This window comes from Paralichthys olivaceus, chromosome 2 (assembly GCF_024713975.1).
Source record: "Paralichthys olivaceus isolate ysfri-2021 chromosome 2, ASM2471397v2, whole genome shotgun sequence".
In the NCBI taxonomy this organism is placed as follows: Eukaryota; Metazoa; Chordata; class Actinopteri; order Pleuronectiformes; family Paralichthyidae; genus Paralichthys; species Paralichthys olivaceus.
Window position 1 is genome coordinate 3,935,967 of NC_091094.1, and position 22,735 is coordinate 3,958,701.

Genomic DNA, 22,735 nt, shown 5'->3' on the forward strand with positions numbered 1-22,735 from the left:
TCAACTGTAGCTCAGCGTGTGAATCAAAACATTGAATAAAACTGCTTCTAAGTGTCAAACAGGATTTCGACCGACACGCTCTTGTTGTGTTTCAGCAAAGTCACTTTTAAAAAGAACCATAATCAGAGAGAAATATAACTCAGAGAGCTAAACACACGTTCCTCTCATGTTCCTCAGCTGTAATTTAAATAGTTCAAGCTGGGTTTGTCTCCAGGCTCCTCACGACACTGGAGCAGGGCGACTAAAGACGGGTCTGCAGGCAAAAGTATTTTTCATGCTGCAGTATATGCAAATCCAGCCCATCACTCATGTAGGTGTCGAAGGAAACGTCTGGGGCCTGTACAATGAAGCAGGTTCAACATATCCAGGGTATGTTTTCATTATCTGGCTTCACTGAGCCTAACATCGACCGTCCTGGATGAAATACACCACGAAGCTGGTCATCAACATTGTCAGAACCTTCAATACAAATTGTCATGACGTGAGAAGAAACGTCGATACCTGCCGAGTCCGTTTTAGTGACAAAGAAAAAGATCAATAATACGAACAAATGACACTGGAAGGGAGGAGAAACATTCAAAATGAGTTTTGATATTCTAAGTCAGGCGAATTGAAAACTCTAAACATGCAGAGGAATTTAATCAGATATTTGTCTGATGAAGAGACTGTGATGAACAGAGGCCGAATGAATGTCAGACTGTTTCTGCTGCTAAAGCAAAGAGGATTGAGTTGATGTGTTTATATATTGTGATAAATTCTCCCTCTGTTGATTAGAAGCTGATCTGGTTTGTCAGTAGTTGAACCATCGGCAGGTTTTGATTCGTTATCTCAAACTTAATCTGCACAGTTACCATGGTGATTTTGTCAGGTTTTATGGAGCAGGTGATGCAGAAGCCAAATGTACAGTATCACAAAAAAAAGTGTACTTTAACTAAGGAAAGATTGAACAAACAAAAGGTCACAAAAAAGTGGACACAGGTGAAACAATGATGGGACAACTGGGAAACAGGACAACGACAGGAAGACAAGGTGGAGACACAGGAGGAGCAAAAGCTACGAAATAAAAAAAAACAACGTCTAGACTCCAGAGACAGATTTACCCTGAAAACAAGTAAACCTGTTTTGTAACAATGAAAGAACCTCACGTTACCCTGAAAATGAAAATGGAAATAGATTTGGTATACGTGTATTTTTCCATGTTCACAGAGCCACAGGCAGACAAGACAGAACACATCCTGTTTTCTTTTGCCTCGTCTCAAGAGGACATGTTGACATAAGGAGATCTGAAAACAGGTCTCCAGGTCGTTTTCAACTCATTTATTATCCTCGATTGATACTTATATGTTTATTTAAAGTATCAAATATATATCATTTAAGTATCTTATATATATATATTATATATTATATACTTGTGGTTTGTTTTTTGAAGAATAAAAACCTTTGTCCACACAGATCACGAGCCATAGCTCCACCTCCAATCACCTGAGACAAACCAGGAAGCAGACTATCGTTCCTCCACCAGGAAGTGACACACAGAGACGTTAACAAACTCTTTTAGACCAGATTTCTAATGTTCTGAGAGAGGAAAACTCAGCAGGAACTACAGGCAGCTCTGCAACTTCTGACGAGTTTAACCTGCTGCTGGCTCCTCACATGTGAATGTAGAGAGTTTCAGTGTGAGTGTAACCCTCAGGGAACTTTGCAGAGCGACAGAGAGGAGTCACAACTCGTTTGTTTAATGTTTCATGCTTGTGTGTGTTTGTGCTTTCAGCCCTCAAATGTCTTTCCGACCTGACGAGGATCTCTCCTGTCCGGTGTGCAAGGACATTTTTAAAGACCCCGTTGTCCTGACGTGCAGCCACAGCTTCTGCAAAGCCTGTCTGCAGAAATGGTGGAGAGGGACACCCACACAGGAATGTCCGGTGTGTAAGAGGAGATCATCGAGGAGTGAACCGCCTCGTAATCTGGCTCTGATGAACCTGTGCGAGAGCTTCTTACTGGAGCGAGAGCAGCGAGCGTCAGCAGGATCCGAGTCTCTCTGCAGTCTGCACGCCGAGAAGCTCAAACTCTTCTGTCTGGACCACCAGCGGCCGGTGTCTCATCTGCAGAGACTCAAAAACACACAACAACCACAGATTCAGACCCATCCACGAATTTGCACAGGAATTCAAAAAGGAGCTGTCGAACTCTCTCAGGCTTCTGCAGGAGAAACTGAAGCAGTTTGAGCAAGTTAAAGGAAGCTGGGACCAAACAGCACAGCACATTCATGTCCAGGCCCAAAACACAGAGAGGCAGATAAAGGAGCAGTTTCAGAAGCTTCGCCGGTTTCTAACAGAGGAAGAGGAGGCCAGGATCACTGCTCTGAAGGAGGAAGAGGAGCAGAAGAGTCAGATGATGAAGGAGAAGACTGAGGCTCTGAGCAGAGACATAGCAGCTCTTTCTCACACAGTCAGAGTCACAGAGGAGGAGCTGAGAACTGAGGACGCCTCATTCCTGCTCAGCTACAAGGCTGCGGTGGAAAGAGTCCAGCAGCGCCCCCTGCAGGACGATCCACAGCTGCTCTCAGGGGCTCTGATAGACGTGGCCAAACACCTGGGCAACCTGACCTTCAACATCTGGAACAAGATGAAGGAGATGGTCTCCTACACTCCTGTGATTCTGGATCCGAACACGGCCAACCCAGAATTCATCCTGTCTGAGGATCTGACCAGTGTGAGACACGGAGAGAGACGGACGCTTCCAGATAACCCAGAGAGGATCGACTATCACCGCTCTGTCCGTGGCTCTGAGGGCCTCAACTCAGAGGTCCACACCTGGGAAGTGGACGTTCGAGACAACGCCGCCTGGTTTGTCGGCGTGGTCGCAGAGTTCATCCACAAGAAGGGACGAATAAAATCTTGGTTCTGGCAAATTGAGTTTTACAACGGCAAATACAGCGCACGCATGTTAGGAGATCCTCCTGCTGTCCTCCGAGTGAAGAAGAAGCTCCAGAGGATCAGAGTTCATCTGGACTGGAGCAGAGGAAAACTGTGTTTCTTCGATCCCGACACCAGCACACACATACACACCTTCACACACACCTTCACCGACAGGCTGTTTCCATGCATGGGCACTTTGGACCAACTCCCACTGAGGATTTCACAAGAAAAAGTCTCTGTGACCAGAGAAAACTTGAGTTAGAGATAAACGTGAGGATAATGTGCTGAGCTGTTGTCTCAGATTTAAAAGAACTGAAGCTGGAAAACAGATGTGAAACCCAACATTCATGAGAAAAGTCAATTGCACTGATATCTACATTGATTTGTGTTTTCATTTCAAATTTGCAATCTCAATAAAAAATATTTAAAATATTTGTTGTCTTCCAATTACTATTGATGGACGGACGGATGGATGAATAGATGATGGACAGACAGATAGATTTTTTGGTCAGAAGGTGTCGCCATGCTCTTCATTATTAGGTTGGTTAATATTTTTAAGTTTCACTGTATTTAATATTCTTAAAACAGAAACTCAACAAATCAGTGATTCTGTCAGATCACAAGTTTCAGTTCCTCTGTGTGTGTGTGTGAGTGTGTGTGTGTGTGTGTGTGTGTGTGTGTGTGTGTGTGTGTGTGTCAGTGAGTCTTTCATTGCAGCTCCAGATCTCTGCTGGTGACACAGACACCTCGGCTGGTGAGTAAAATCTCCAACATTCAACAATCGGTCCATTTCTAAGGAAAATAACGTGTAGTTGCATTTATTGTTTTATTGTCAATTCATTTTATTCACTGTTACACAACCCAACGAAACTGTAGTTTCGTGAACAAAAGAGAAGTTTTTCTACGAGAAAGACTTTGCACATAGTCAACGCTGTGAAAGGGATTTTAACTCTTAACTTAACTTATCTTAACCAAACTACAGCAAAAAAAAAAATGAAATCAGAAATGAATGGCTGTAAACTTCTCCCAGAGGAATTATCCTCTGTTTCTGTCTTTTTATAACTTGTCATGTGTTTCTTTGAATATTGATTTGTGTGGGAATCATAGCAACAAAAAAAAGGTTTTAAATTACATATTTGTAACATTCTGAGATTTAAATGTAGTTTTAAAAACTTCTCCACACTGTCCGAAATTAAATAAATAAATGAGATTAAATTAATATTAGTCATAGTCATAAAAGTCAAATAGAAAACATGAGGTCTACAAATACTGGTACAGATACACATATTTTCCTTCTTTTCCTTCTTTCTTCTTACCATTAACAGTTACTGGACCATGGCAGGTTATTATGGGATGGTGGTTCTGGTGGGTGTGGCTTGGCTTGTGATGGCGGCCCAATGCGACGTGAGCTGCGGAGGACGAGACGGACGTGAAGGAGTGGCAGGATCCCCCGGCAGGGATGGGTGGCCTGGAGTGAAGGGAGAGAAAGGAGAGCCAGGTAAAAAAAAAAATTAAAAAAATCTAAATTCAAAAGGAATTTTACCGTGTTGCCAATTTTTCACCTAAAAACTCACTGATTATTTGTCCTGTTTGTCTCCAGCTGTGGTGGCCGGCAGTTCACTTGATGCAGGTGTCCTACTCTTGAAGGGGGAGATGGGAAATCGAGGTTTGCAAGGACCTATGGGTCCTAAAGGCTTCCGTGGAAATCTGGGAGCAGCAGGTCTGCCAGGACTACCCGGCTCCCCTGGCCCTGAGGGGAGGAGCAGCGGCCATGGTAATGATACGACCCTTCGGTAGTCCGTGTATCACGCTCGCATACAGTGTCTACATATAATAACGTGTGTGTGTGTGTGTGTGTGTGTGTGTGTGTGTGTGTGTGTGTGTCTGTTTATAGGTCAACACTCCCCTCAGGATGCCCGTTCAGCTTTCTCAGTGATCAGGACTGACAGCAGCTACCCTTCACTCAACAAGGTTCCGTCTGTTATCCATCACCATCCTTCACAAGTTGTTTCCAGACATGAACTCCAGAAAACAGAGTTTTCCTCTCGCAGCAAGAGATCAGTCAGAGTCAGACACGATCACTAAACACTCAGGCACACGGCTTGTTCGGGGAATTGGGCGTCATCACCCGAAGGCTCTTTGTCTTCGACTTAGTCTTCGTGTATGACTCCTCTTTCTCATCCTGAAATATTTTCATAGATTTGTGTCGGACGTGTGTTTGAAACATCATCAACACAACCGCTCGCTCGTCATAATATTTACTGGACATTTTCTCTGGTGGGAAAAGTTCTGGAAAATGTTCTCACGTACGTCCCTTTCAGAACAGTTCAGGAAAATGTCTGAAACACAGAAAACAATTTTTCAAATCTGCTGTATTTCTAATAACAATGTCTTTTTATCAAGATTACAACGTGATTTACAAAAAAACTGGTCGTACAGATGTTTATATCCATCATGTAAACGTAACTGGAAAATGAAGAAGATATTACTCTTTTACCCTTTTTCTTGATCGTGGATTTTTCTATGCATCTCTCAGCCTGTGACCTTCCAGATGACTGCGGTCAACAACCCTGGAGACTTCACTGCAGCCACTGGTTACTTCACCTGCAGAGTACCTGGCATTTTTTACTTCACTTTTCACTCTGTGGCCAAGGTAACATACACGTGTGTTTTACTACCTTCTAGACCACCACATGTTTTCACCACTTCTTTATTCAAGAGCTTGGTAGCTGCCGGCAAAAGTGTTTCCATAACATAACATATAAAAAAACTAAATTAAAATACTTGGTTTTGTCTCAAAGAAATAAAGTTAACGTGCCCAAAATGAGGGCGGGACACTTTCATTTCTTGCTGGGGGGATTTTGACAGAGTTGTTGCACAAAATAAATCCAAGTACTCCATAATATATTAGAGTGCAAGCGCACAGTTTGAGCAGAAACAGTCTCATATGATGGTGATGAACCTGTTTTTTAGGTCAGCTTGTGTCTGCGTATTGCCAGCGAGGCTCTGACCGACAAGCTGGGATTCTGTGATTACAACATTAACAATGATCAGGTGAGTTTCACTGCGTCAGGCGAGCTGGAGAGACGTCTCACACTCGAAAAGGTCACCGGTTCAAATCCCAGAGTCCTCCTGTGTGGAGTTTGCATGTTCCCCATGTGTAGCTACTGTCCGTGTGTGTGTCGTGCTTCAGGTGCTGTCAGGCGGCGTGGTTCTACAGCTGGCGGCCGGACAGAGGGTTTGGCTCGAGTCCTTCAGGGACCAGCAGACGGCTGAAGATTTAAAAGACACGCAAGAAAAAAAGATCATCTTCAACGGCTTCCAGCTCTTCTCCTAACGCTGTAAACTCGCCACTGCCGGAGTCAGCAGAGAAAACCTGGGGCTGAATTTAACTAAAAGAATCACCATTTCATTTCTGAATTGAACCATGACATTGTCGTTGGTTTCTCTAGCTTCACTCGTTCACCTGATTTGTCTCCTTGTTCCTGATGCTGTAAATCCTGTTTGAAGGTTTGACTGTTTCTGTGAATGCAACCAAAACAAAATAAAAGTTTAGTGTTGAGTCTGGATGTGTTTTATAAGATTGAAGAAATTCATCACACAATTTCATCACACACATATTTTCAGACAATCACTCACGTCAAGTCAACATATAGTGTTTAGACCAAAAACAGCTGGTGGAGGTAACTTACGGCAACTGTTTTACTTAGTTGCTGTACTTACAGAGCCTGTACTTTTAAAGTATTTGTACTTTACTCAAGCGGATTTACCTACTTTTACCTCACTGCACATATCAGAAAGTATCTGTACTTTCTTCTCCAGTATATGTTTTATAATGCATTGCTTTACTTTGTTTTTTTTAATATATATTTATAAAAGTGGTTAATATAGAGAAGTGAATTGGTCCATCGATCCAATCAGAGCGACCACTTAACATTAGACCCCGCCTCCTTTAACGAGAACAAAGCACAGCTGCAGAAACACCTGACGTGGATTCAGTCATAATGATGAAAGTTACATTAGGGACAAATACTTTTACCTTTAATACATTAGTACATTTAAAAGCAAGTACTTACTTTTACTCAAGTAACATGTTTGAGTGTACTTCCTTCACCACTGCATGAGTGAGACAAGAAAAATGATCCAGAGCAGAATTTTACTGCATTTCAAGGATTTATTTGTCGAGCACCAAATCACAACGTGCCGAAGAATAAGAGTTAAGACAGTTAACTTAAGAGTTTTCCTACAGTGACACATAGCGACGTGCAGTATTTGTACAGAGGAGGATAAACGTTTCCCTCGTTCTTCTTCCATTTCTCTCTGACCTCAGAAATTTACAGAACTACTTCCAGTCAGCTCAGAAAATCTTGTCCCGAGTAAAAGCTGCTGAGTGTGTTGTTTTCTTTCTGTTCCTCATCCGGCTGCTTCACACCAGCTTCACTTCACTTTGTTTTCAACTGGTCACAGTGGTTTTTATTCTTCTGTCTGTTCTCTCAGGTGAGTTTATACATTTCTTTATTTAACAGAAACATGAGTGAAAGAATCAGCTTGTTTCTCCTTTATTATTAAGATTGTGTATTTCATATATCAAAAAATGAATTTGGATATTTGAGCTGTATGATCCACTCCACCTTTCCTCTTGTCCCAACACTACCCTGTCTCTTCTTTCCCTCTCTCCTCCTCTTGTCTTTTTCCTGTCTTCGTCATCCCTCCTTCATGCATGTCCCATGCATCCACCATCTTCTTCTCCTCTCTCTTATCACCCTTTCCACTTATCTTTCCTGTCCTAGTCTCCTCTGCTCTTCTCTTCTCTTCCCATCTTTCTCTTTGCTAACCTCATCATTCTTCTTTGTTCATTTCCACTTGTCTCCTCTCATCTTTTCCTCCTCACCTTTCCTAGCATCCTTCCCTCTTCTCCTCCCCACTCTTCTCTGGTCTAATCATCCTTGTCTCGTCTCGTCCATCACAGGTTCTCCATCATGATCCGTCACTTCTATCTGGTGATCGGAGCCCTGCTCTCATTGGTCGTACCCCTGCTGGTTTCTTTGGAGACCTGCCCGGCAACAGGGATTCCCGGGATGCCAGGTATGTCCAGTGGTGTGTGTGTGTGTGTGTGTGTGTGTGTGTGTGTGTGTGTGTGTGTGTGTGTGTGTGTGTGTGTGTTTTATCTTTACGTCTTCCATCCTCAGGTATGCCTGGGCTGCCCGGCAGAGACGGTCGTGATGGAAATAAAGGAGAGAAAGGACAACCAGGTAAGATAATATAATTTATTAAGCACTTTTCCATAAACAGGTCAGCTGATAAATAAAAACATTGATGCCCAGAACATCTACATCTATGGCTCCTGCTGTATTCTCACATGGGCTCACTCGAAAAGTTCTGTAAAATGACTCAGACATTTGCATTCTAACATGCAGATCCTCCAGTGTATGCCTGAAAGCAGCTTTAGTGAGTTTTGGCAGCTTTTGGTTGTATTCCTGAACTTTGGCCATGACTCCAGTTCCATATTCAACACACACAGACATTAGATTACAACATTCATCCCAAACTCTCAGGAAGAGTTTAATCTAACTGTGAGACACAGCAGGTTGGTGCAGCTCATGAAATGTTGTTGGTGTCTGCAGGAGCAGAGGCTGTCAGCGGGCTCGGCCAACGGAGGGGAGAGAAGGGGGTGCCGGGGCTGATGGGGGCCCCTGGTAAACGAGGTCAGAGTGGGGATCCTGGGGGACCAGGGCTCCCAGGGTTTGACGGCCCTCCCGGAGAACCAGGGGAATCCGGGTATGTAATCGGACAAATCACTGAGCAAGTCACAGGAGGCCTGATGAGGACAGAAGAGAAGTGTGTTGCTCTGCAGGGGAGTTTTACTCAACTCTCAACGTTGAAAATTTAGGAATCTATTGTAAGCAAAGATAAAACATCTTCACATCCTCCCACGATCCAGAACTGAAGCAAAAATGTGGACGCAGCCCTCCTGCACCAAAGACAATCATGTCCTTTCAGTCCATTTTTATAAAACAACTCCTTCGAGTTGATGAAAACTGCCCAAAATGACAGAAATCATCTTCAGGAACATTTTTTATTAAGTACCATCCAATAACATGGAGGAGGTGGTGTTTATGACCTATGCTGTAACCAGCCACCAGATGGAGATTGAGACATTTTAGCTACACTTGCGGGGAGCCGTCATCCATCTTTATTTACAGTATATGGTCTAGTTTTAATTGGGGGCCACAGATTACGTTTTGCCGCGGGGCTCCGGCCCTCACTTTCTGTTGCTTCTGTGGCTGCAGGTCAATCGGAATCCAGCAGAGGGCGGCCTTCAGCGTGGCCAGAGGCACCAACGACTACCCGGATAGATCCAGCGTCATTCGGTTCATCACAGTCATCACCAACATCAACAATGACTATGACACAGACACGGGACGCTTCAGGTGACTGACAGTGAACGGGCCGCAGCGAGACGGGAGTCAAACGAATCCACGTTTTGTGAATCAAGTGAGTTTGTGTGTTTCAGGTGTCGCGTCCCGGGGACGTACTACTTTGTGTTTCACGCCTCTTTAGACGAACGTCTCTGTGTCCTGATGAAGATGGATGGAAATCTGCTGACATCATTCTGTGATCTCCGCCGTGTGAGGAGACAGGTACGAGCATTAAACAGTCACTAAATACATTTACCCTGTGTGCGTGTGTGAATGTGAACAAAATAACTCAACAATCTAATGACGGACTTTCACCAAACTTGGTTTAAGTACGAGTCGGGAGTGTATCTCCAGATCATTCACTTTTGGAGCTGATTGGACAAAGGTCAAGGCAACAAACGACTTTGGTCAGGATAACGCTTTTACCAACATATCTCCTCAAATAATAGTAAGACAATGTAAATCTTATGTTGATCAGAAAATGATTGCCCATCTTATGATGTCACATGATAAGTGACGTCATGAAGAAGTCACGAGTCAGAGAATTAAGTCATGTAAACTTATAACGTACGTTTATTGTACCACATTTTGAAGGTACTGTAATATAGTATTAAAATGTGTTTTTCAAGGTATCGCTTGATCTTGGTGTGTAAAACCAACGATATTAGAGACACCAACAAAACCTTATGCAAACCCATTTTATCTTTTTATTTATTATTTATCATTCCATCATTTACGCTAAGATTAAATGTCTGATTCCAGGTGACGTCCGGTGGCCTGGCCGTCTACATGTCGAGAGATCAGGAGGTTTGGCTGGAGACCAAAGACTACAGAGGGATGAGAGGGAAACCGGCCGGTTACAGCATCTTCTCCGGCTTCCTGCTGCGTCCTCACTGAGCCGGAGGACGGGAAACACGAAACGGCTTCCGTCCTAAAACGTCTTTACAGCAAACTGTGTCATTTCATTGGCTTCAATTAAATCCCGACTGGTTTTAAAATGTATTTACTTCGTGAAAAACGTTGTGCAGACCCAGACGTGACTTTAGTTTGTATTACATTGTGTGTTTTTGTCACTTTTGACGAAGAAGGATTTTGTCTCCATTAGCAATTGGGTTTAATATTTTTTTCATCAGCTTTAAAAAATGTTTATCATTAAATATTTGGTCGGGTTATTTCCAGCTTTCTAGTTTTTCTTCAGTTTTGAAAGTTACCATGTCCAATTCACTGTGTTGATTTTATTTTCTGTCATAATCTGAGCTGCAAAACTACAAATATAGATCTGAAAACAACCTGAATGCTTTGTCCTTATGATCCTAACACACACACACACACACACACACACACACACACACACACACACACACACACACACACACACACACACACAGTTTCCTTTAGATATTTAAAATAGTTGAAGTTGTACATTTTTGTGAATTTCCAGACAGTTGAGACAAGAACTGTTTACAGAACATAGAAAATAGTAAGATTTAAAAAATCAATTTCATGCACGCAGCATTATTCATTATTACGTCTACAGCTAAAATTACAATTTATACAAACACAATGGGTGAAAAGAATAAAAAAATGATCAAATTAAAAATTGTTAGTTGGTTGTATAACATGCAGGTCGGGTGCCGCCTGTAAACTTGTGTTTGAGAAAATAGAAAATAAATAAATAAATGCTTTTTTGATGACTCTAAATTAGATTTCGACGCTTATTTTAAAATTGTAAAATAAAACCTACATCAAGTTAAAGTTGTTACCTGCAACTCCTGCACCTATTGAATTTCAAGCTAATATTCAAGATGTCAGCTTTAAAACACAGACATGGAACTGCATCGTTTACAGTGTCGAAAGTTACTGAACGGAAAAACATTGAAATGAAAACACATGAAAACAAGGTTTGATTTCTTGGTGTCACCAGAGTCTGAACTTTGAGAGAGAGAACAAAAATTAGGACGGAATAAAAAATGAAAAGAGGATCAGAAAATGATTAAGTGGCACATTTCACAGGGTGAAATTATAAAAATCTGCAGCAACTCTGGAAATAAAAGATTTTTGAAGAACCGATACTAACGTTCCGACCGAGGTTCAGAGCTTCACACACCCTGTCAGGGAAAAGTTAACAGATGTTCAGATAAAAACAGAACAATTGTTCATGTGGAGGTTTTATTTATTCAATGATTCATGAAAATTCTTCTTCAGCTGTTTCACTTCCACTGAAGTTTGATTCTCTGTCAGATAAAAAAAATTTAACAGGAGAAAACATCGAATTCTCGGAAGTTAATAGAAACTAAACTTGAGTAAAAAATAGATTTTTTTTACTACTGGTAAAGTAGTGGAGCAAAAGTATAAAGTAGCAATTAAAAGACATTTTTTTAAACCAACTGATTTTAAAAAGGCATTAAAGAAATACGTTATGAAAGTAGAAGTTGTAAGTTTTAATACTTAAAAGTTAAGTACTAAAATGAGCATGGAAGTATTACACTCTTCTTCTGTATATTATATAACTTGTTCACTATTTGATGCATCAGTGTTTAAACTGGGTTTTACTCTTTGAGTTGATGTGAACATTTGTTTCAATAAAGACTATGAACTATAAAAATAACTGTAACAGTGGATTTCTGAATACATGTAAATGTTTTACGTGTAAAATGAGCTGAAGCTGTAGTACAGGTACTTCAAATTTGTACTCAAAGACACCAACAGGAGTGAATGTACAGTACTTTGTTGAATTCCACCTCTGAGCAGCAGTAGAGCAGCGAACTTTCTCACTTCAACCATTTCACTTCCCTTTTTTTTTTTATATTGACTGAGTCGCTGCTGTCGCTGTGAAGCAGGACGGATCTTCACCTCCGCTCTTCACCTCCGCTCTTCACCTCTCCATCATCTTCATCATCTTAATCACCACAGGACCAGTGCTCTGCCTGTCAATGGTGAGACCTTTCTGTGTCCTCACTCACTCAGACAGACGGTGGAGAAGTTAGATTTCTGATTCAGTGTTTGTGTTGGAAACTTGAAACGCAGTGAATTGTCCTCTGTTCTCTCGGTTCCATTAACGGTCGTTGTTTTATCTTAAATGTGAATTCACTGTGTCTTGATTTCAACATTGTCTCGCATGTGTAGATACTGGTTAGGTCTTTAAGTGGACAGTTGGATGGACTGAGTCTGATGCAGTAATGTGATCTTGTGTGAGTTGCTGGGATTCACAGTCACAAGGAAAAACATGTGGTGATGTTAATGTTGCTGTTGTTGATATGATCTGAGTCGACTGTGTATTTGTACAACCTAATGTTAGTGAATGGGAGCATTGCATTATATTTATATTTATATTACATTTACAAAACATTACTTTCCCATTTACATTTACATCACACTTACATAACATTACATTACACACAGATACATTCAATTACATCACATTACTTTTTTTATCTGAGAAAATTGTTTTATTTGATTTTGACTAAATTTGCATGGAAATCTGTAATCTGTGTGTTCAGGCCCTCCAGTGGCTGAGCTTCAGCACTGCAGTGTTGCTGCTGTTGGTGCACGTCGCCCCGGCCCTCACACAGAGTCCCTGCAGCACGGGACCCCCGGGGATCCCTGGGATACCTGGAATTCATGGGCCCAACGGCAGAGACGGTCCCAAAGGAGAGAGGGGAGATCCAGGTTCAGAGTTCAAACACTCAAACATCAAATACATTTCACACGTTCTTTTTTTTCAAGTCGGCGACATTTCTTATTTCAGAGAGTAAAATCAGATTCAAATCAAAGTGACTAAACTCATGAATCGACTTTGAACAAATCTCTCAACTCAAGTTAATTTAACTCAAGTTTGAAGCAGCAGTGAATTTTCATTTTTCATGTTGAAGCTCAGGTGATATTTGGTGGAAGGATCGAGCACATGGATCAATTAAAATGTGATTAAATAATAACAATTTTCTCATTAATCATTGCAGTCACTTCAATTTAAACGAAAATGTGGTGCACATACAAACCACAACTCTGTGTATTTAGCTGTGGCTCTGAGAAAAACACATGCAAATAACAAATTCAGAACAATATTTGTAGGATTTTACTATAGGAAAGGATAATTGCAGCATCTTCTTTCTGAATATTTGGTCAAAGTGATAAAGATTTGATTTGATTTTTCTGTTCTGTTTAGTTTCAATGAGATATCTTGATTTCCTTTCATGAAATTAACATTTTGAGTTTTATTATAATTCTTTTGAGTAGATCACAATATAGACTTTCAATTTACAGAGAAAATAAAACACTTATCTTTAATCTTGGTGTCAGTTCATACTCAAACATTCCTGCTTTTCTATGAGCAGGTGAGTCCAGCCTGCATCTCATGGGTCTGAAGGGGGCACCAGGTCTTAACGGCCCCCCGGGTCGGCCTGGGCTGAAGGGGGATATGGGTATGCCGGGCCCCCCTGGGTTTCCAGGTGCCCTGGGGCTGAAAGGAGAACCCTTCAGCGCCTCCGGCCAAGAGAAACCCTTCTTCTCCAGAAAACGAAGCAGGCTTGAATCACAAGAGCTCGACACGGCCATCACCTTCACCAGGTCAGAGAAGGTCTGAAGTCACAGGAGAACAGGGCGATGTTTAATGGGGTGTTTGAGCAGCAAGACAAAAGCTTCAGAGGTTCAATGTGTAAATAAAAGTTATTTTTGCAGACAGAGGTCACAGAAAACAAAAAAATCAGGTTTTCTTGTCTGTTCCCAGCAGTGGATATGATACCCATGATGCCCTGCTTCCTAAACCTGAAGACCGGCCTCTGTCAGTAAATAAAAAGTAAAATACCTGTGTAAACTTCCCACAGTGAGATTACGTCAGAAGTGGATCAAGAGCTTTACGGACAATCTCTGACTGACGGGAGTTTCACATGCGTCATCGGAGGAATCTATTTCTTCAGTTACCACATATCAGCGAAGAGTCGAGTGAGTCCAACTCTGTTTCCTGATTCTATATTTAATATTTCTAATCTATAATAGACTAGTTTACTGAATCTTTCATTTCCCTGCACGGGATGAATATCACACATAAGATATGTTGCATTAGATGAAACTACACCACAGTTTATATATGGAACAGCACCAATATTAAATAATACTAATATTAATAATAATATTAACGGCTCAACACTTACAGAGAACCATTATGTATAATAAGAACTTCTGCTTTGGATAAAGAACATTTCTATAAATGTTATACAGGAACACCTCTGTTTTATTTTTATTCCAGTGAATCACATTCTCCTCCACAAAAACCTGATATTTTACAAATAAACTGTAAACTAATTAATTAAAGTACACATTCATTAATTCCTGCAGCAGCAAAACTTCAAAAAGTACACAAATGTGATACCTTCTTCTTTTCTGTACCTCTTCACTTAAACTCAATAAAAATAATACATTTAATTTCACAGCACCCGAGGACAATAACTAAACATAAACCAAACTTTAGAATCAATGCAACATATGTACGACGGATGAGACTGACTCAGTTCCGGTGGTTTCTGCTGCTCCTCACTTTACGTGTGTTGATGCTCCAGGTTTGTCTGAAGCTGATGAAGGACTCTGCCGTTCACTTGATGATGTGCGACATGTCTGAAGGTTTCCTGGTCACCTCCGGCTCTGCGGTCCTGGAGCTGAACGCCGGAGACAAGGTCTCCCTCCAGGCGACCAGGTTCAACAGCCTGACGTCCCAGACCAGCACCAGTCACACCTTCACCGGCTTCCTCGTCTTCCCCACGGCCTGAAGATCCACGGTCACAGCGAATAAAAGACTTTCAGTGACGTGTGCAGCAGAGAAATCAAGCGTGTGTTGCATGTTTTAACTAAATACACTTATTATGAAGTAGAATCATTTCAATTACTGGTTTGAGTTTAGTGGAAGGATTGGACAACCGACGAGTGATGGGATTTCTTACAGTTTTTAAATTTAAAATATGGCTCATGTGTAATCCACAACTCTCGGGGAGAAAAACACAAAAAGTAAATTCAGAACAGTTAGAAACGATGTGTTTTCACATTCTGGGGGTTTTATAAAAACGATTTTCAGTGTATTTTGTCGCTTTATATGTTTTGTTAAACCGATAAAGAAACTTTTCTTCATTTGACTTTTTCTTTTGTTCGATGTAGTTTAGGTTTGAGCCTGATGCGAATTTAAAATGACAATATTTTTTCATTTAATACATTAACATGAGGATCTTCCATCACAATAAAATTCACAACTAAAATAAAACACTTCTCTTTAATCTTAGCATCTTTTCTAACTCAAACAACTGCTGGGCTTTTTCCAAAAACACAACACTGTGTTGACTTTTGCTGGATTGTGCGGAAGCATTTCATCAGACGTCCTCACGTTCCTCGTGTGACTCATCTGTTCTAAAAGAAAAACAAGATTTACAAAGAGTAAAAGTAAAGTCTGAAAGATTAACTCACATATTCTTGTTGATTGATTTTCCTGTTTTTATTCGCCTTAACTACAAACCGCTGCAGGAGGAGCCTTATCATTTGAAGGATTGAAAAAAAAAAAAGAGGAGAGAATATTACACATCGATAAATATTAAATTAATTCATCAGACATCAACATGGAGGAGTTCTCATGATTACAAATGAATCATTTATGTTTGTGGTGTGTAACGTTTCCTCTGTCGGGAAGCACTGAGGTAACAGGTGTGAGGGGTTGAACCTCTCTGACCGATACCAGCTCATGAATTACTCATCACTCGGCCTCCGGTTACCAGACGTTCGACCCGACACAGGAGGCCGAGGATCCCTCCATGGATTCATCTGCGTCTTATTCAAATGAACAGGAAGTCAGGATCCAATCAGTCAAACGCAAAGTAAAAATCATAGAAGGGGAAATTTAAAACCCTCAGTTGGACGCATGAGCTCTAAATGTGCAACTTTTGTTCTGTCGTAATAATGACAGTTCAGTGTGACATCATGATGACGTCATCCAGAGAGACATTTTAAAAAAAAAAGAAAAAAAGATGATGTTACTTATCGCACGATATTGAATTATTATTTGAATCATTTTCTGTTTGTCGCGCTTTTATTTGTGGGAGATATTTTGGAAAATGAGTCATTGTAAGAAAGAGGAAAGTTAATGAAGAAAGTTTTGACCTTGATCAGGTTTAAAAGTGAGTCATCTCGAGATAAACTTCAGAGTAACATTCCCACTGAGTTTGGTGAAAATCTGTTCACGCATTGTTGATTTATTTTCTACACACACAGTATTTAAATATAAAGAAAAGTGCAATTCATACAATTTAGATGAACCGAACCAGTGAAAACATCGTGAGGATTATTCTACATCAATAGTTCACTTTCAGCTAAATCTTACACACTGGACCTTTAAGTGATAAATCAAATCCCGTTAGCTGCTGTAAACCGTGACTGCACAGCGACCTCTAGTGGGCGAGCTTCAGCCCAGCGTGTCGGTGGCTGACGAGCTGCCGAACACGCCGTTCCTGGTGAAGAAGGAGTTTCTCACCACAGACAACCTGGCACAGGAGGGAGTCCTGTAATCCAGAGCGTAGTCACCTGGAGACAAGAAGACACAGTTAATATGGACAAATAAAAATCTGATGAAAAAAAGTGGTTTCATGAGAGAAATGAAGGTTTGAGGGACTTTTAATGGGACTGTTGGGTCTTGGTGGAGTTACGAGCTCTACTGTGACATCAGGTTTGTGTTTCTCCCTCCATCTTACCCAGCCTCCATCCGTACTCCCAGGACGAGAGCAGAGGAAAGTCAAACTTCTCCTCGGGTCTCCTCAGGCCTCGTCTCTGCAGGTACAGTCTCCGGCCTCTCCCCTGCACAGACAGTTCACTTGAAATCACTTTTTAAAGATTTTTTTTGGCATAAACTTTAGGAATACTGACCAAACCAAGTTATAAAAGGAGTCTTTCATGTTTGTTAAAGTACATTTTAAGATTTGGAAACAAGGAGAATCTTTGCACAGACACATTTTAGTTTTACCAGTTGGAGAAACGTTCGTCTGATTCAAAGCCTGTCGTTACAGTTTGGATTTGAAGCCGTTAATAAATCAACCAAACTATTTTTTACGTTATTCTCCTGGGAAGCAACAGTGGAGGAGACTTTTTACAGCAGATGTGTTTCATACGTGGTGAGAGGAGTCCTGATAAAGAGCCTGTGAGGTCTGTGGAGAAACCGGCCTCATGGTGGGAGCCACACTGAGCCGACCGTCCACAGGAGGAGCAGGAGGAGGAGGAGGAGGAGGAGGAGGAAGGTCGCTCTGCCTCTTCTTGGGTGCACTGGTAACAGGAGGCAGGGCAGCCCTGCTGGGTGGAGCATTAACATGAGATTCATTTTATGCATCATCTTAATAATTGTTGACGTGATAGAGACATTTTTCGGTGAATAAAATATTTATTATTATTTATATAGTGATGAAATCTTGAGTCTTTGCAGAATTATATTCCAGAATCAGTTTCTAATCCTTCACCGGTTTAACTCTGGTTTCTCATTTACCATTTCATTATTTCATCTGTATCATTTTTCACATCTTCTTTGGTTCCACAACATTTTCCTCAGTATTTGTGTTCCATTGTTTGCATGAAGGATTTTGTCTCTTTTGCTTCTGTTTCCCTGCTCTCGTGCTGCTGACTGGCTCATGACTCAGCAGTTTAAATGCTCTGGTGTTATCTGAGCAGCAGGTTGAATGTGCAGCGGCTCACCGGGGCTCAGCCGACAGAGCAGGCGGCTGTGAGGCCTCCGTGCCGATGGGCTGGTCGCTGCAGCGGGACGGGTAGACGGCGGCGTAGCGGCTCTTCCAGGCCAAACGAGTCAACGTCTCCTTCTGAATCTGCTCCCTGTAGCAGTTCTGACTCTGAGTCGTCAACAAGCTGCCACGCATCTCCTGCCAGAGACTTTCACTCAGTATCTAACACAGTGAACACCATCTTTAAAAAAAGAGTCAGTCCTGGTGTTCACGTCTGTCCTGACAAATCCAGTCATCACCTGATGTTACAACACATCCTGAATGTCTCCGGGACCACAACCTAATATTTATTTATCTATATAACATATGTAGTTGTTACCAACATTCCAGATACAACGGTAAAATATTCATGTGTCATTTACATCTTCACCACATCTGATCGCGTTTGTGTCTAATTTGAAACGTCTTGATGAAAAAACTTTTCTCAATTTCACTCAATGAAGATTATGAAGGTAGAATAAATACAAATATAATTTCATGACCGAAAGAGAAAAATAAAAAAAACTCAAAGGCATTTAAATTTGTTTTTAAAAATGAAGCTATAGCTGCAAACTGTTTTAAACATTACAGTAGAGGTGCTGATAGTAGATAATTCAACATAAATCTTATTTTACCTTTGTTGTGCCTGAAGAGAAGCTGTGCAGGTTCAGATTCCAACTGTGGAAGTGATCAGATAACACACGGCAACACAGGGAAACATGACACGCACACACACAGAGGCTCGCTCACACACACACACACACACACCATTTTAACATTACTAACTTTATTTTAAAACACAAATTCAAATATAAGTACCTTTGTGCCAAACCCTTATTGTTTACAGCGAGAACGGAAAGAAGAAATAACTTTTATAATTCAGTCTTGCAATCATTCAAATTTAAGCATTTTACAGATCACATGTGAGAATAAATATCACTTCAACACAAAGGATAAAAAGATCTGGTCACGATTATTTTCTGACTGAATGTTCAGATTCTCACTGAAGAGAGAAAACAGGTTTCACTGCAGTAACTGAACTGAGACCCAGGAAATGAGACAGAAGTCGTTCATCTGATTTCCACTTTTATTTTAATTATCAAATGTACATCATCTCTAGACTTTAGTTTAACGTTAAAACACCTTTTCCCCAAAATACAAAATGATTTTTTTCTTTCCCCACATACAAAAAAAAAAAAAAAAAAGTATGAAAAGTAGCAGTGACAAGGCGACGACAGCCCGGTCAGACACGGGAACAGATCCATCCCCGTTCACACAAATGATTCTCACACAAACCCAGATCTGACCTTTCACTCCGCAGCTCAGATCTGAATCTTAAACGAGTGTTTAAGTTTGTTTCCTGCTCGAGTTTGAAACCAGCCTCACAGTTAAACGTCAGATCTGTGAAAAATAAATGCAGCTGAAGGAACAACAGAACAGCGATGACCCTCGTAGTTAAGTAGTGTGTTGGTCAGTGCAGGAAACAGTAGCGTCGTTGATTTGTTACGAACTAATGGGATTTTTTTTTAAGAGGTTCAAGAGAAAGAAATCAGCAGACGTCAGTAGTCACGTGCAGTTTGGCGTTTCGTGAAAGAGTGAATCCGGTTTGTCAATATTCTTTTTTTAAACAAACTTAAACGATAAAGCAAACACAGAGAAGTCCAGTTATTTAGTCGAGATGGGTTTTTTTTGTTTCATTCTCCGCACTTTTATTTTGGTTATTACTGGCTTCTCCTCGTGGCACCAGGTTGGATCAGAGAAACTTCGTTTGGCTCCTCGGTGCAGAAACAAAGTGAACACTTTGTCCCTGAAGGGAAACTGCTGCGTAATTTCCAGTTTTAATCCTAATCATTAACATTTAAAAAAAAAAAAGTTTGGCTCCACTTTTCCAAAACCGAGCTGTTGCGTGCCGACATTCTCACAAACTAACTTCTTCAGTAAAACTGCAAACTTTAATTTACCAAGCGAGTTTTAAAAAGACTCCTCAAGTGCAAGATTTGTGAATTAATAATTTCAGGGCAGCAAAAATCTGATGATATCTCCTCCTCTAATCAGGTGATGTCATCCCTCGGTTTTCCCCTCAGACCGTCTCAATTCACTGACGTGTTAATTTTCTGTCCCCTTCAACTTTAAGGGTTTTTAAAAACATGAAGGTCGAATCACTTTTCAACATCTACAGTAAATCATGTCGGGGCAGAACCTCCTTAAAGCATCCGATTTGAACTGAAAAAGCTTTGTTAAGCAACTTGCTCATTGCAGCTGATGTGTCCACTTCAACTCAAACAGGGATGCAAAGCGGGTTTCGTGGTGCATCATGGGACGACGACGTGGAAGGGGGAGCCCGGGATGTGGTCGTCGCCCCACTTGACCACCAGGACGTAATTGCCCCGCTCCCTCAGCAGGTAGCCGACGTTGTACTGCAGGTTGCCCAAGTGTTTGACCAGCACCTCCTCACAGGGAACCTGAGGACCGTGCACGCCCACCAGCAGCATGTTCTTACCTGAGGACGGAGACAGACGAAGTCAGACAAGTCGTTTCTTATCAAATCCAACATAAGAGTTATGTTTTCATCTAAGTTTTCCAGGTTTTGCGGAGCAGGACCCAACACGAACACATGTTGCTGTGGATTCAGATCAGGTCCAGGTTTTTCTTTAACTGTCAGATCCGACTTTTATCCACATTTTCATTGGTTCTCAGAGAAAATTCATGGATCTTGATGATTAAAAATGTTCAAGTGACTGATATTTATATCAAATTGGTGCAGATCTTAATGAAAACTCTGGATCTAGTGAATTTAAATGAGGTCTCATACTGAACTGAGTACTGGGCGATCAAAGTGTTGATTTGGTTTCCTCATCTACACCCAGAGATTTCAGAATTTATGAGACGATTACGGGGAACGTGTTTTGAGTCGTTAACGTTTGATCCCCGCGGGTCAACGGTGAGATCTGGCTGCAGACGTCCTTACCGGCCTTGCTGCAGTCGACAGAGAAGCTGCTCCTCTGGCCCACGAAGGCCTTGCTGAGGCCGGAGCCTCGGCTCAGCACCTTGCTGGCGTCCGAGTCGCTCGGCCTGGGCATGATGCTCTGGGCGAGGCTGCTGCTGCTGGACGCCCGCACGGCCGGATCCACCGTCAGGGTCGACGTCTCGCTGGCGTTGGTCACCGTCACCAACCGTGGACCTGAGAGGGAGCGGAGGAGTTGAGATTGAGACTTCTCTCAGTAAAGAATGAAACACAAGAGTGTGACGTTCCTCACTGATCCGTTAGGGACCCACTGACTCGTGGAGCAGCTTCCTTACCTGAGACTTTAGCCTTGAAGGGACTTCCAGCGATGTGGTTGGGTCCTCCATATTTGATGCTGATCAGGTAGTTCCCAGGAGCCATGGGGGTGTACTGCACCTTGTAGCCCTCTGGAACCTCCTGACAGTCCATCTTCACTTTGGAGGGACCCTCGATGGTCACGGCCAAGGCCCCGGGGCCCGCCTTAGTGTTGTTGATGATGAACTCTGACTGGGTACCTGCAACATTACAGACACTCCCACAATTTCTGTCTTACAAACTAAAAATGTCCACCAGTTACAAGTGAAGAGGTCAGGGGTCACACAGGTGAACAGACGGGTCACCCACCTGTCGTGCCTCTCTCCAGTCCAGCTCCGTACGCCGTGACCAGACTCGGCTCTCCGGTCTGTCCTGGTTCCCCGACTCGGACCTGGAAAGGACTTCCCGGGATGTGGGAGCCGTTAAACTTGACGTCGATGGTGTGGACGCCGTTCTCCCTGGGGATGAACCGGATCGCATACTTGTCTGGAGGAGAGGGCGGAGGGATCCGTTACAAACAGGCCCCAACACATGTCGGCGAGTTTGTTTGTGAATAGCATCAGGAACTTAACCAGCAACTTTCCCGGCCTTAAGTTTCCACATTTCACCCGTGAACACAAACCTTTCTCCAGCTCGGTGACGGCACACTCCTCCAGAGCACCAGAGGGGCTGTGGACCTTGGCCTCCATCTTCCCCTGCGCTCCATTCAGACGCACCGCAAAGGATGCTGGGTGATTCACCTTCAGGCCAGACTCCTACAGAGGTCGGACGCACACACACAGTCAGTGGACAGGGACGGACGTTGGAGTAGGGAGGAAGATAAATAAAGTAACACCTCAAAACACAGACTTGTATACAAATACTTGCAGTAGTGAGTTGTTTCTAGTTCTTGTTTCTCTTTTTCTACCACGTCTCTACTGTTTTCTACTCTTACCTGAGCTCCTGGTGCAGCTCCAGCAGACAGAGGCAGGCCGCCACAATATTAAAAAGCAGTGAGACAAACTGAGTGTACGACATAGTACAGTCTGAGAGGAAGTACTCAGTGAATATTATAAAGTTAGTATTGCTGGTTACATATATTTTTTTAATTAGGGCCGTTTAAATTAGATTTTAAAAGAATTGTGACCAAGATATTAACGGATTTACAGACAGGGACATTTTTATAATGTCAGTTATAAAGTTCTCTTTGGTGGAAGTTTTAATTGGTATAAAATAATGTATTATTATATTAGTTTGAAATGGTGTCTGTTCACCATTCAAACTGTAAGAGAACTTGAACAAGTTAAATTAAACTAAAATAAAACCAAATTAGAAAAATGTGCGTTATCTCATTAAAAATGTATCTCA

At 41.9% G+C, this 22,735-nt stretch overlaps 5 protein-coding genes and 1 pseudogene across 6 annotated transcripts in view; 4 read left to right on the forward strand and 2 right to left on the reverse strand.

Annotated features, from left to right (window-relative positions):
• Positions 1–1,534: 1,534 nt before the first annotated feature.
• Positions 1,535–3,350, forward strand: LOC109648042 (nuclear factor 7, ovary-like; annotated as a pseudogene).
• Positions 3,351–3,612: 262 nt separating this feature from the next.
• On the forward strand, positions 3,613–6,485 carry LOC109635437 (complement C1q subcomponent subunit C-like). The gene is made up of 7 exons (XM_020096595.2): positions 3,613–3,672; positions 4,244–4,416; positions 4,519–4,692; positions 4,813–4,889; positions 5,455–5,571; positions 5,892–5,972; positions 6,112–6,485. Exons 2-7 carry the CDS (start codon positions 4,254–4,256, stop codon positions 6,253–6,255), a joined length of 756 nt encoding a protein of 251 aa, XP_019952154.2. The 5' UTR covers positions 3,613–3,672; positions 4,244–4,253; the 3' UTR covers positions 6,256–6,485.
• A 434-nt stretch (positions 6,486–6,919) lies between these two features.
• Positions 6,920–10,632, forward strand: c1qc (complement component 1, q subcomponent, C chain). Its single transcript, XM_020096589.2, has 7 exons — positions 6,920–7,415; positions 7,888–8,003; positions 8,108–8,170; positions 8,543–8,696; positions 9,209–9,349; positions 9,433–9,559; positions 10,100–10,632. The coding sequence occupies exons 2-7, from the start codon at positions 7,898–7,900 to the stop codon at positions 10,232–10,234; spliced, it is 726 nt and encodes a 241-aa protein (XP_019952148.1). The 5' UTR covers positions 6,920–7,415; positions 7,888–7,897; the 3' UTR covers positions 10,235–10,632.
• A 1,088-nt stretch (positions 10,633–11,720) lies between these two features.
• LOC109635432 (complement C1q subcomponent subunit B-like) lies at positions 11,721–15,454 on the forward strand. Its single transcript, XM_020096588.2, has 5 exons — positions 11,721–12,273; positions 12,838–13,006; positions 13,672–13,903; positions 14,161–14,278; positions 14,893–15,454. The coding sequence occupies exons 1-5, from the start codon at positions 12,271–12,273 to the stop codon at positions 15,097–15,099; spliced, it is 729 nt and encodes a 242-aa protein (XP_019952147.1). The 5' UTR covers positions 11,721–12,270; the 3' UTR covers positions 15,100–15,454.
• Positions 15,455–16,625: 1,171 nt separating this feature from the next.
• Positions 16,626–18,340, reverse strand: LOC138405915 (protein SPMIP1). The gene is made up of 4 exons (XM_069516514.1): positions 18,047–18,340; positions 17,473–17,650; positions 17,059–17,161; positions 16,626–16,891 (listed from the first exon to the last, which is right to left on the reverse strand). The coding sequence occupies exons 1-4, from the start codon at positions 18,223–18,225 to the stop codon at positions 16,773–16,775; spliced, it is 579 nt and encodes a 192-aa protein (XP_069372615.1). The 5' UTR covers positions 18,226–18,340; the 3' UTR covers positions 16,626–16,772.
• An 802-nt stretch (positions 18,341–19,142) lies between these two features.
• Positions 19,143–22,735, reverse strand: part of flnbl (filamin B, like) — a 47,727-nt gene continuing 44,134 nt past the window's right edge. For both annotated transcript variants that reach the window (XM_069516528.1, XM_069516522.1), the window contains 5 exons: positions 22,011–22,143; positions 21,698–21,874; positions 21,370–21,588; positions 21,038–21,250; positions 19,143–20,569 (listed from right to left, as the gene is read on the reverse strand). In XM_069516528.1, coding sequence (XP_069372629.1) covers positions 20,382–20,569; positions 21,038–21,250; positions 21,370–21,588; positions 21,698–21,874; positions 22,011–22,143 — 930 coding nt within the window. In that variant the 3' untranslated portion in view covers positions 19,143–20,381. The remainder of the gene's footprint in view (positions 20,570–21,037; positions 21,251–21,369; positions 21,589–21,697; positions 21,875–22,010; positions 22,144–22,735) is intronic.